At 40.3% G+C, this 13510-nt stretch overlaps 1 protein-coding gene across 1 annotated transcript; it reads right to left on the bottom strand.

Moving 5' to 3' along the window:
- Positions 1-386: 386 nt before the first annotated feature.
- Positions 387-13361, bottom strand: dhx34 (DEAH (Asp-Glu-Ala-His) box polypeptide 34). The gene is made up of 16 exons (XM_055028397.1): positions 12342-13361; positions 11309-11620; positions 9374-9628; positions 9194-9296; positions 8672-8889; positions 8423-8597; positions 7434-7627; positions 7246-7347; positions 6903-7166; positions 5522-5695; positions 4950-5055; positions 4238-4344; positions 2872-3129; positions 2600-2791; positions 1567-1711; positions 387-1474 (listed from the first exon to the last, which is right to left on the bottom strand). The coding sequence occupies exons 1-16, from the start codon at positions 13032-13034 to the stop codon at positions 1332-1334; spliced, it is 3441 nt and encodes a 1146-aa protein (XP_054884372.1). The 5' UTR covers positions 13035-13361; the 3' UTR covers positions 387-1331.
- Between the last annotated feature and the right edge of the window lie 149 nt (positions 13362-13510).

The following is a 13510-nucleotide window of genomic DNA, read 5'->3' as shown; positions in this document are numbered from 1 at the left end:
TCCTTACATCTTAATAAATGTGCCTTTTGATTTGAGTAATCAATAACTTTTGATTTCAAAGTAACTCTGTATTCAGTACTTTTCCTTGATTTTTGGGGGTCATTGATTTCTGCCAATATTTTCACATGTACGTATTTATTAGTTTCAAAGTAATTATTGAGATATGACCTGTTTATTTATTGAGATATTTATTCTGATTCTTTATTTTTCGAGACAGGTTTTTATCTTCTGTGCTGTCTTACTTCTGACTTTGTGCCAATGTGCTGCTTTGAGGTGTTACATATCGTGGGTTTGTATCATTATTAAACCCTCACTCTATATTTTAAATCTGAGTTTTCTTTTCTTACGGTCATCATTATTTGACAAAAACACCCAAAGCTCAAACATTTCACTGAAGTGCCAAGATTTATGTTCAATCCAGAACGATAATGGGATATTTATTGTTCTCTCTGCAGAGGTTTTCTTTTGTATCTTTGCAGATCCATGGAGATACGGAGAGAAATTTGACCCAAAAATTTAATAAGCAAATAATAACACCTTTCAAAAATTGAAATATGAAAAATATGTATTTCAAAAATGAAACTTCTCAATCAAAAAAATATGTTCTGGTGTAATTTACAATGTAAATGCAGTAGATGAACCTAGATTGATGTTTTTTTTTCAGATTAAAATTGTTTTTTTCAAATTATTTTCAAATATTTTATTTTTCCTAAATTTATTGGTTCAGATAATTGTTTTAGATTTTATTTTATTTTCTAAAGACATTTTTAGATTCACAAAATTTAAAAAAATATATATAAACGCAGGTCCAATTGTTGCATACAAATAGTAAATTACTCTCAAAACTTATTTTTTACTGAGAGACTTTTCAAAGTTTCATTTTTGAAACGCGTTTTTTGGTTGCAATAATATTGGAACAAATTTTTTTCCGAATGGAGAAAGTAATACCTACGACTGTAAACGGAGATTAACAGGATCAAAAGTCCAAGGGAGAAGAAATCCTTTTGCAAAATTACAAAAATATTTTTGGTCTACTTTCTTGAGCAAACATCTTCACACACCTGAAATAAAACAAAATTAACTTACAAGTAACTTTTCAGCAAGATAAAGGAGCTGTTTTAAGGTCAATAAATTCTTAATACTGATAAAATGAAGATTTGTTTCCACTTATAACAAGACATTTTCCACATGTTATGAGTGAAGATTCAAGAATTACTGACCAAATTATATTGTGCTGAAAAGTTACTTGTTTTGTCTTATTTCAAGTGACTTAAGATTTTTACACCTGAAATTAGACCAAAAATGCCTGTAAAGGTTTGGAGATTTTACAGTCACTTTGCTGAAAACATGTGCTGCCTTTTATGTTTGAGGATCTCCGTGGATGTGAGCTTCAGATCCTCATCACAGACGTCGCAGTGATAGACCCTCATCAGACTCGACTTTCCAGATGAGCCGGGCTTTCCGTCTCCCGATTCTACAAACAGACGCATAATTAGTCTCGCGCTGCTATCATCTGCAGGTGTGTCAGGTAAAAGAAGCAGGAATCGGTTGGATGAATTTCCTGACCTTCTTCTGCCTCCTGCCGCTCTCCGGCGGGCCTGCAGGAAACTTCGTGATGCATCCGCTCCAGAGGAGTCAGAGGCATGTAGAGGTCACAGTTAGGGCAGCTCCAGAAGGTCCGCAAACACTCACTGTAGAGATCCTTCGAATCCTGGACGTCGTAAAAGAAGGACATTCGTTTATTTTAGAAAAGTTCTTCCGGTTCTTTAGTCTGATTTTGTTCCTCTGATCTGATGATCTCAGGAAGATGCTGCTCCTTTAATCACTTGTCATAACACTGTTTTGGATCACAAAGTTGTCGCCTGCCTAAGCATTTTCAACTGCTTTGGTGACAATTCGTACCTCAATATATAATTTACTCCAAGAAAAAAACCCACAATTAATAGAAACAGTTAAATATAACTTCATATACATTATGAATTTCAAGGTAACACCTAAACCTTTAAACTTAAATGTAAAAAAGTTTTTAAGCAACTTTGCATTAAAAGTATCATTATTTACCAAATGACAGTCGTAAACATTCACAAAGACTCCATCATGTTTATGCCAGTCTTACACAAATACAGTGTTACCAAATATTGTGATAAATTCTCAAATCATCAAATTTAATTTTTAAATCTTGCTCAGTCTTGATAAAAACACATGAAGTTTTAAGTCAAGTGTCTTTGTTGGTTCTCAGCAGTAAACACCATCACTTCTCACAGTTTCTCTCATTTCATCATAAAGTTTTAATATTAATCATAAACAATAAAAAGGTGATGGACATCTCGCCTCTGGTTTCAATTTTCTTTTTAAATAACAAAATTTGATGGAGATTTTTGTTCTTTTTTTGTGACACTTTTCCATTTTTTTAGTCTTTGAATAACTGAAAAAATGTTAAAAAGCAGCCAAATAAAATGGATAAGAACTGGATAACTCCACTTTAAAAGGTTTTGAAGAATCTCTGGCGGTTTGTCAATAAACTATAGAGAAATAATTGATGCATTTCATTCCCTTTCTAACAGCCGAAGCATTCACTTGGAGTGTTGGACGAACTCACAGCGAGACAATTGTAGGTGAAGAAGCTGGTCACTCTCAGGCCTCCTTTAATTGGATCCGGTTTGGCTTCTGCTCCTGGAAACAACAGGCTCAGATCCGGAAGCTCCACGCAAACCGAGTCCGGGTCGGCCTGAGGTCCGACGTACAGGTTCTGTGTCTGGAGAGCCGTGAGTCGCTGGAAGCTGTAACTGACCTGGACAGGAGGTTTCGTTACAGCATGAAGGTAAAAGAAAAGCAGAGGTTGAATTTCACTGAAATCTCCATGTTTTGTACCTCTGTGTAGAGCAGGAAGCGGACGAGGCCGTCGCTCAGCTTCTCCATGTCTCTGCGGGACACTCCCTGTCCAGAGGTGGCGCTCTCTCCCAGCTGAGCCTTCAGCAAACGCTCCCACTCAGACCTGAGACTGAGGGCCGTTGAGAGGACCCTCAGAGCCTCCTCGGGCTCCCGGACCTCCAGCTCCAGCCAGCCGTCCATCACCAGTCGCGTGCAGTCGGCGTTTGTGTCCACCGAGTTGGCCACCAGCAGCAGAGCCTGGTTAGCAATACAGCAGAGTTCACCAACTCTAATTATGACTTTTTAACATCGTCAATTTATGAGCAACACAGAGTCAACTAATAACGCCTGATTGGACGTTCTTTCAGTGTTAGGGTTAGTTAGTTTGAAGCGGAGCCGTTGAGACAAAAACAAAAACGGCGGCTGCACCATTTCAAAACGGTAAAGAAAAACGAGGATGTTGGCAGGAAAGCGGAGAGTAGAATACACAGAAAAATACCAAGAAGCGAGAAATATTTAGGGTTCTGTTCAAGTTAATTCACTTCATGGAGCAAAATTTAACATTCCTTCAAAAAAAATAAAAATAAAAACAATAAAAAATAAAAAACCCACAGATTCTAAGATGAACAGAGTCTGTTCATCAGGAATGAAATGTTTCACATATTTTATTTGTTTCATCTTTAATTTTCTATTCATCAACTTAAAGAGATTCCTGTTTTGTCAAATGTTATAAATATGTTAAATATGAGAAAACCACAATAATTTGTCAGTATTTTATTCATCTGACACAAAATGAATAAATTCAATTATGTTTTTCTTTGTAATGGAGCATATAATAAACATTTAACCGTCTTAAAGCATAGGTGGAAACGTCCACTCAGTTCCCTTAAAATGTTTTCTAATAAGTAAAATAATTTGCCAGGAACAAGCACTTTTTATTAATATCCAAGAATGATTTACTTAGAACAAGCTTTTACATTTTGCTGAAAAATTACTTGTTAGTTTTGTCTTATTTTAATTATAGTAAGATGTTTACACTACAAACTATACACAACAGTAAGAGTTTATGTTTGGACAATGTTACTTTTCCAGCACTCAGTTTTGCATAAAGGAAAAGCAAATTTTATTTAGTTTCATCTGGTAAATATAAATGCATGCATTACTTTTCAGGTTTCTATTTGAAAAGAATGTTGAAAATCTTTTCTTTTTCTTCCACTTCACAACAAATGCGCTACTTTGAGGTGATTTATCACATAAAACTCCTCAAAGTTTGAGAGCCACAAGCTTCAAGAAACTTCTCAGATTTTAATTAAAGGGGAAGAAACACAGCGGTCGGATCTTCGGTCGTCCCGCCGCTGATACCGACCTGCAGGGCTGGAACCCGGACGCAGTTGGACAAATACGGCTTGTTGGTTTCCAGCAGCGTGACGAAGGCCAGCAGCTGATGTTTGCTGCTTTCCCTCCTGTCCGGTCCTGCAGACGAGGACCAAGACTTTCAATGAGAAGGAGAACTAGCTGCTGTTGTAGTGGAAGACATAATTTACTGCACCTCACATGCACTTCAAAAAGTCTTGGGATTAAAGAACAGATCAAATCTATTGATGACTTAAAGCTTCATATAGAATGGTAGAGTCTGTGTGAAGGCAGAAGAGTTTAAATCAGGGCTGATCAAAGTGCAGTCCATATGTTAGGGCAAAATTATTTCAAACAAATTAAAATGTTCTTATAATGTAAAATGTTTGATGCACCATCATTTTATAACCACGATTTATGCATGAGAATTATTTAGCGATGTCTACTTTGATGCACCAAAATCTGCTTTAATTTTTTCAATTAATTATAGCTAAATACACAGAATTTTGATCCAGAAAGTGACAAAAATTCTTTATTTATGTCTGAGACAAAATTACAGATTGGATGCGTTTCTTTTAATAAAGCACATGTGCAAAATCCTTTTTAACTTTGGAGATACACTGATTTATTGTAGTTTGAGCCCCCCTGGTTTACATCAAAGGTTAATAGTTCAAATCTTTTTTAAACGACCTTTGACATCTTTGTGTTCTCAGGTTCTTGCTCACCTGTTTCTCTGGGGTCGTCCTCGGGAACATGCAGCACCTCCGGGTCGCTGGCGAACACACTGGTCGGGTGCATCACCACGCCCTGCTTGCTCCTCGTGTGGAACACCTGCCAGGAGTCAAAAAATAAATACACATGAACTTCTTACACCATATTTCAGGTTAAAATCAATATTTGTTGAAGCCTGGTAAAGATGGATCCTGAAATGAATTAAAATCTTTCCTCAAAGAGTTTTAGAAAATCTTTACCTTTCATTTCATTGTATTTATTCAGTGGGGAAAAACCCTATAATATAATAAAATAATTGCTTTTAACTGAATCTCAACTGCTACAGTTACTGGCAGCCCTAACAATTCCTCATATTTCACAGAGTATTTTTCTAAGGTTATTCTATATTCTTTAATTCCTGTGATAATTAAAGTTTTCTAAGATGTGTTTTTTCAGAGTGTTAGGTAACATCTGTGGCTCTAGAGCCTTTCAAACTCAAAAAGCGGCTCTTTGGGCAGTAAAGGTTGCAGGCAACTGATCTGGTCTGATTGCTGTTTCCGTTCGCTGGTGCAGCAGGAAAGCGAACCTGATCCGAGTCTTTCCGGGTGGTGTTGTGCTCGTCAGGGAGCGCCAGCTGAGGGTAGAGTCCTCGGCAGAGCAGCAGCTTGAGCAAAGCTTGGTGCCGCGACGACAAGTCCTGACTGGCGCCGACGGCCTCCTGCAGCTCTGAGACGTTGTGGCGTAATTTAAACTTCACTTCCTATTTGAAGACAAACAGAAAAAGTTCTTAGATTCCCAGAAACATCCAAATATTTCCATCTCTAGCATCTTCAGGCTGTAGTTTTAAAAAGATGTTAAAGGTGACATATTATGCTTAGGATGGATGTATGGGCAAAACATGTTCAAAACTTTGTTTTCACAAAATCATCCTTAGATAATGAGATTTTATTCTGGTCAGTTCTGCCTATTTTGCGCTGTTTCAGGGCATCTTGTCACTTTAAATTCAAATTAGCTGCTGGTCACTCCTGTCACAATAACAGTCTGATGGACGATAAATTGTTCCACATGTTATTGTCATGAACGATAATATTATTGTTTTCAGACCATTTTCAAATAATAGCAATGACATAGTAATGCAACAACACATTCTCAAAGATCAATAAACTTTAAAGTCTAACAAACATTTAATACTGGAATTGGAAGACATTTTAAATGCCCAAAATAAATAAACAAAACAAGGAAAATGAAAAATGAAGTCTCTGTAAACAAAAATGTCCTTCAGAAAAATGGCTGGTTAAGGCCAAAGCACCAGACTGAAGATTTTGTTATCGTTTAGTAGAAAAAGAGACAAAAAATAGAAAAACAATAAATCAGGCAAATGGAAATTATTGAGCACATTTTAATTTATCTTGCGATTAGTAGATTTATTGCCAACAGGCCTGGCCACGCCACCAACTCAATGTTTACGCTCACACATGAAAATGGCTGCAAACTGAGGCGCAAATATAGAACCACACATCTTTAAATAGTATTAGTGGAGCCTCCTGCACAACCAGCAAGAATGCAACAAGCAGTTTCTGGTTGTTACAGAAACAACCAGAAACTTGTTGTTGTTGACTTTTAAGTCAACAACAAAACACTTGTCTCTTCCAGCAGCCATTGGACAATGCATACAGGGGTAAAACCAGCTGACCAAACATAAGTTCAATTTGGGTTACTATAAAACAGGGCAGTGCCTACTGACATGTGAAGTTACATTCAGGAGGCTTTTGAAATGGCTCATTTTTCAGGCACAAAAAAACATAAACCTATTGTCAAAAAACAGCCAGGTGTTTTTTTTTTAAGTGCTTGGATTATTTTTAGAAGCAGTAGAGACAGAAATGAAAGTACAAAAATGTGCAAAATATGAATCTTGCACAGAAAGTTTAATGTTTTTGACTGTCTGCTGTTGAAGTGCAGATGCTCACCTGGATGTCCACCTCCTGTCCCTGTCCCTCCTTGGACTTCCTGCCTCTGCCTCTGACTTCAGAGTCCGATCCTGAAGAAAACTCTCCGTCTTGGCCCTCCTCCAGCCGCAGGACTTTACGTTTGGTCCCCTCCTGCTGCTCATGGTCTCTTTTCAGCTGATGCAGCTTCTTCCTCTCCGTGAACCTCTCCCTGCGCTGCTCGCGGTCGCCACTAGATGGAGCTGTGTCCTCTGTCTCCAGAAGGCCATGGCTCCTCAGCAAGTTCTGTAAACCACCAAAGGAGCTTTAACAAGGAGGAAGTTGACTAAAAACATTGGAATGATGATGATGATGAGGAACTTGCCTTGAACTGTCTGCGCAGGTTGACCATCTCATAAAGCCGCTGTTCCTCCAGGCCTCTCCTCCTGCACCACTTCCTGGAGCCGCCGCCTCGCTCTCCTTTTACCTGTTGAGCTCAAACCTCAGTCACCCCAAACATTCAATCTGTTCATGTCAGGAAGCCACCAGCATGTGGCGTCTCCACGCACTGACCTCCACCCAGGCGTTGAAGGTGTTGAGCAGGGTAAAGGGGTCTCCCTGGTTGCTGTACAGGGGCTGGCAGGACGTTTTGCAGTCCGGGTTCTGCTGCGAGCTGCGCAGGAACGGTGACTGGACACTGAGGGCAGCTGCAATGGTCAGCACGGGCTCCACCAAGTTAAACAGAGAACCAAGAACCAGCATCTTGCCTGCAAGATGAAAATTTAGTTTCTGTGCAAAGCAGGAAAAAACCCAAAAACTTTCTTATAGACTCTCCTAGAATTAATTTATATGCTTTCTTCTCCATAGGATTTATGTCTGATGGACAAAGATGTATTTTCAATCTGATTAACCATTTTAAATTTAGAGCGTTTTTACACCATCTTTTGGGGACTATAGTTTCAATATTTGTCACATTTTCAACTGCTGTAGTTCATTTTCACACAGCACTGACTCAAACGAACCAAACTATTTGACAAAGCTGTTTCCCTCCTCACCTGTGGGGGAGCTGCATCAAGAACCACTGAAGGAAATAACATAAAAATCTCTGAAGAAGGCAATGATCATAACTTTCTTCTTCACAAAATATATACAAAAGTGAAGAGGTGGCAGATTTTAGCAGTTGTAGGATTTCTATTTTGTCTTTGGTCAAAAGACCAGAAGCCATTTCTGCCGCTCGCATGTTTATAAAGGTTGTATTTACCCTGAATGCCCTGCACTACAGTCCACTTCCTGGTTTTGGAGTGGACTCTGGTCCCTATGGTGTTCAGATATGCATTCAAACCACACCAGGCTAGAGTAGATTTCAATAATCGGTCCATCATAATTAATCTGATTACTCATTGCAGCCTTAGATTTGAGCACAAACAAGAATAAATGGGGATGTTTGAAGAATCAAAGTCTGATAATGTGCAAAACTAAAACCATGAAGGCTTTTCTTTCAGAAACCTTCATGCAAACATACAAACATTAAAAACTGAACAGTCTAAGGAGGACAATCTTACCTATAACAACATCAACAGGCAGCTGAGCCAACAGTTTACCAATGGAGGTTAGTTCACCATGACTGTCTAGCGCCCCCTGCTCCTTCAGGTATGTAACTGCAGTCTGGATACTGGCCGTTGGAGGAGGATCAATGAAGACAAAAGAAAGCGGATCTCCCAGATCCATACTTTTCATCTGCAGGGACACGGATGTGTCACTGAAACTTGAATTCTAACGTGAAACCTTTATATTTATCAGGATTCTCCCACCTGCAGCACCAAGGAGTCCAGAGCCACTCTGTGGATTTCAGGGACAGGATACGGAGCGAAGGCGTTGTAGTCTGACTCCGCATAGAGGCGGTAGCAAACACCAGGACCTGTGCGACCAGCTCGACCTTTCCTCTGCTCGGAGCTGGCTCGGCTGATCCAGAACTCCTGCAGGCGCTGCATCTTAGCCTTTGGGTCGAAGCTCATCTCCTTCACCTTTCCTAAAAACAAAATCCACAGAACCCGAAATGGCGCAGTTCAGAAGGTATGGCTATGTTCACACAGCATGCCAAAGCGACCCAATCCGTTTTTTTGCCCATGTGCGACCTATTTCTGACTTTTTGGTGTCTCAAAGGGTGAAATTATTATCGCTGATGTTAATAACGTGCAAATAATTGCACAGTCAATGATGAAAATGTCAAGTTTAAGTATAATTTAATGTGGGATACTTTAATGGTTTAATCCAGCCCTGCCGTATGAACGTAGCCATTGACGTAAAAGCTGAGAGGAGGGACAGTTGAATACCTGAATCCACAACAAACCGGACTCCATCTATCGTAACCGAGGTTTCAGCGATGTTGGTGGAGATGATGCATTTTCTTACACCGGGAGGAGCGACGTCAAACACCTGAGGAACGTCATCAGTTCAGAGTGAGACATCAGAAACAATCTCCTTTATTTAAAACATGTTCCGATGGCGCCCACCTTGTCCTGCTGAGCGAGAGAGAGGGTGCTGTGCAGCGGCAGGATGATCCAGCGCCGGGTGTGTGTGGCGTAAACCTGACAGGCCTCCTGGATGTTGGAGATCTCCGCCACGCCGCTGAGGAAGAGGAGCAGGTCCCCTCGCTCCTCTGGAGGGTAGCGCTGATCGATGCCCTGCAGGATGCGCAGGTACGGCCTGGGGTCCAGCTTCTCTGAGCGAGAGGGCTGCTCCTCCGGGGGGATGGGCTGGTAGATGACCTGGAAACAGAGCATCACTTGTCCCAGCAACGCGTTACTCCAACCCGACACCTTGTTTCAGTAATGAGCAGAGTTGGGCTGTAACTACTTACTTTTACTTGAGTATTTTTTATTATGAAGTATCGCCAGAGGTGGGTTGGGTTTTTTTTTTAAGTTGACAACAGTCAACTTTTAAACTCAGTTTTTTTCCAGTTTTTTTCTGAACATTTCTGAGCTCAATCTCAAAAAGAAAGTTCTGAGTTTTTCATAGAATTTTTGACTTTCAAACTCAAAAAATTACATTTTTTTCTATGAAATTTCTGAAATTAATCTAAAAATTTCTAAGCTTTTTAGAGAAAATTTACTTTTTTTTCAACCTACAACTACCCTAATAGACAATTGTGCTTCACTGAATGAAGAACAAGTTTGTTTTAACCAAAAATTCACCAAACCGAAACACACACCTGCATTTTTCATGAGTTTCAAAAGTTTTATATTGAAACTAATTTGGAAAATGTTCTCTTGTTCAATTTTGTTATTTTGTAATTATGTTGTTGAAGAATTGTTTTTCATTTGGTCTTTAAAATACCAACATTTCTACTTCATTTTTTTTTGGTCCAGCTTGTGATGTAAATTTGAAATATTAACTGATTTATGTTTTAATCAGTTACCAAGTACTTGAGTAAACCTTTTACCAAATACATTTTTACTCTTATTTCTTGAATGACTACATGTAACAAAGAGCAATGTGTGTGTATATGTCTGTGTGAATTTTGCCCAAAATAATGAAGGTTGTGTCTGTTTCTGGTAGGATTTTTGAGTGATGCCACGGTTTAGAGCCACTTAGTGGTGTGATGACGGACTGCATGCGACGGGTCCTTCAGGCGCTCTCGCGGCTTCCCTCACCAGTTCTGCAGAGTGCTGGTGAAGGTCGGTGCGAGAGAGGCAGCTCTTCATTACTTTCTTTTACTTGGGGTCATATTTTTCTAGTTCAATAATTAACAAAATACTATAATGACATTTGACATGTACAAATATAATTTATAAAGTTTTATAGTGGTTGGGCTGGAAAAAATATGACCCTATGAGTGGGAGCTGCGCCAGTTGGTGTTCCTGGCTGACCACTCAGTCATGACGCTAACAGTGTTTTTTGTTTTTCAGCTGAGGGGCCACTCGCAGGCAGTCACGTTTTGAAGAGTTGTCATTTTTTTGTCGTTCTAGTGACAAGTGAATAAACAGGGAACGTTATATACGTTTTACTTTTACTTGAGTAAAAATTTGTTGAAGTAGTTCTACTCTTACTTGAGTACAATCTTTAGGTTTTCTATCCAGTGATTTTCAATACTTTTTGTGCTGCACTGAAAGTATAAAAACAGTCTCTCAATCTATCAAATTATTTAGCTTCAAAAACACCAACTTTGAAGAAATATTTGGAACATGGCAGAGCAGGTTCAACTAAACACCACCCAAAAAAAACTTGAACTGTGGTGCAAAACCAAATCAGCTGTTGTTACCAACAGCTGAACATAACTTGTAGAGTACCTTGTTCTCTAACTTAGGTACTTTTAAAATGAAGTAATTAGTAAAATCACTATGCTATGTTTTCAAGGTAACCGTGGCATCACTGATAGAGAGAACATCTGGCTATGAGGAGGTCTAAAAGAAAAACATCCCTGCACATTCTGATTGGCTGCTGCTTACCTGAATGGGAAACAGCCTGCCTGGTACCTGCAGCACCGGGGCGCTGCGGAAGTATTCAGAGAAGAGCTTGATGTTGATGGTGGCTGACATGAGGATGAGACGGAGGTCCGGCCGATCGGCCAGCAGGGAGCGCAGGACGCCGAGGAGGAAGTCGCAGTGGAGATGTCTCTCGTGGACCTCATCCACGATGACCACCTGGTACTGATCCAGGATCTTGTCCTGCTGGATCTGTCGCAGCAGGAGCCCCTCGGTCAGGAAGAGCAGCCTGGTGGCCGCCGTCCGAGAAGTCTCAAAGCGAATCTGATATCCAACCTGGAAATGTAGGAATATAATAGGTGACCCATTATACTTCCTTGAACAGATTAGGATAGGTTAATATGCTACACAAAGCATGTTCATTTCATTTTTGCACAAAATTATTCTTAGATAAGATTTTAGTCCGGTCGATTCTGCCTATATTGACATCCTTTCAGAATGAGCTGTTTTAGGGGGTCTTGTCACTTTAAATCCAAAGTTGCTGCTGGCCAACTCTACATTCACACTCACATTAAAATGGTTTTAAAAAGATACACAATTATGCAACCCTACATCTTTGAAAAGCAGAAGTGGAGCCTCCTGCACAACCAACAATAATGCAGCAAGTAATAGTAGTAGTGTCATGCCGAGCTCAAAGGCAATGACGCTGGATGGTAAGTCAACTAGGCAGTGCCCATGAGTTGTGACTTAACAATCAAGAGGATTTTAAAACGGCTAATTTTGCAGACACCAAAAAACAAACGTATTGTTTAGAACTAGTGGAGACCCAAATGGAAGTGCAAAAATGTTCAAAAGGTGAAATTTGCAAAAAATAGTTTCCTTTTAAACTCAGCAATATCAGTTCAACATCTGTATTGATTCTTTTTCTAGTTTATGATAGAACAACAAGACTGAAATAAATAGCAGTTATTAATATCGGTTTGATGCTGATATGTTAAAAAATGACTGATATCAGCCGATACTGATGTTAGTGGCAATATTTTGTACATGGACCAACCTTGGATCCGTACTGATTGAGGCTCTCAAAGCTGACTCTCTTTGCGAGGGAAATGCAGGCGATCCGGCGGGGCTGGGTGCAGGCGATGTGGCTGAAGCCAGCCGAGAGTAGATACTGGGGCACCTGGGTGGATTTCCCGCAGCCTGTGTCCCCGGCCACCACAATCACCGGGTGAAGCCGCACCAGCTCCACGATCCGATCTCGGTACTGAAAGATAGGCAGGTTCTTCTGCTCCCGGCGGAGCTTGGCCAGTTTCCCAAAGCTCTGTTTCTGGCTGAAGTCCAGGAAGTGCAGCAGAGCCAGGCGGCAGTCCGAGACCTCCTGCGGACCTGGTCCCGAGGATCTCTGCCTGCTCCTGGGATCGGATTTCCCCAGTCGCTTCTCGATGTCCCCGGTGCACACGGACACGTTAATCCGGTACCGAGCGTCATACTCTTTAGGAAGCCCCAAATCCACTTTTTCAGAACCTGACCTTTTCTTTTCTTTGACATCATCTCTTATTCCAGACCCAGACATTTCCCGCTTTGCTTTGAATCTCTGGAAACGGTCAAAGAAAGCCCAGAACTCTTTATGTTCAGTGGAGCCAGTCTGGATGTAGTCCTGTTCACGGAAAAATATCTCATCCATCTGGGCTCGGTTCTGCGGGCTGGCCCAGTCCCAGCTCCGGCCACCTCTACTCCTGTCCCGGTCCATGTTTACTGGACGTTTTCAGCATCTAACTACAGCAGACCGACTGCAGATTGATTACGAGAAACACAAAACATCAGGTTTGAAAAGACAAACATCTTCCCAAGTCATCACATTGGACGTCAGGCTAACGAGCTTTCCACCGAAATAAATCAGAGATATTTAACTTTTATCCAATCAAAGTCGAGCCCGTAACACTGCCTAACATTTCTACATGTAAACATTCCGAAAAATATATAAAATATTATGGGAAAGAAAAGACTAGGAAATAAAAAAAACGAAACTGTACAAGTTACACCGCTACCAATAGGGAACAAAAATACGATAGGACATCTTCCGGTTCGTGCTCTAAAACAATCCGTCGCTTTTGCGGAACGACTGTACCAACCACCGGAAAACATTTCATTTTGTGTGTTTTTAATCTGAACTCTAAGGAAAGTCTCCCAACTTCTGAATTTTGACTTTAATCTCAAACTTCTACT

Source organism: Poeciliopsis prolifica, unplaced genomic scaffold, assembly GCF_027474105.1.
Source record: "Poeciliopsis prolifica strain line A6 unplaced genomic scaffold, Auburn_PproV2 SCAFFOLD004, whole genome shotgun sequence".
In the NCBI taxonomy this organism is placed as follows: domain Eukaryota; kingdom Metazoa; phylum Chordata; class Actinopteri; order Cyprinodontiformes; family Poeciliidae; genus Poeciliopsis; species Poeciliopsis prolifica.
The sequence above is the reverse complement of the archived record's forward strand: the minus strand, read 5'-3'. Positions and strand labels throughout refer to the sequence as shown.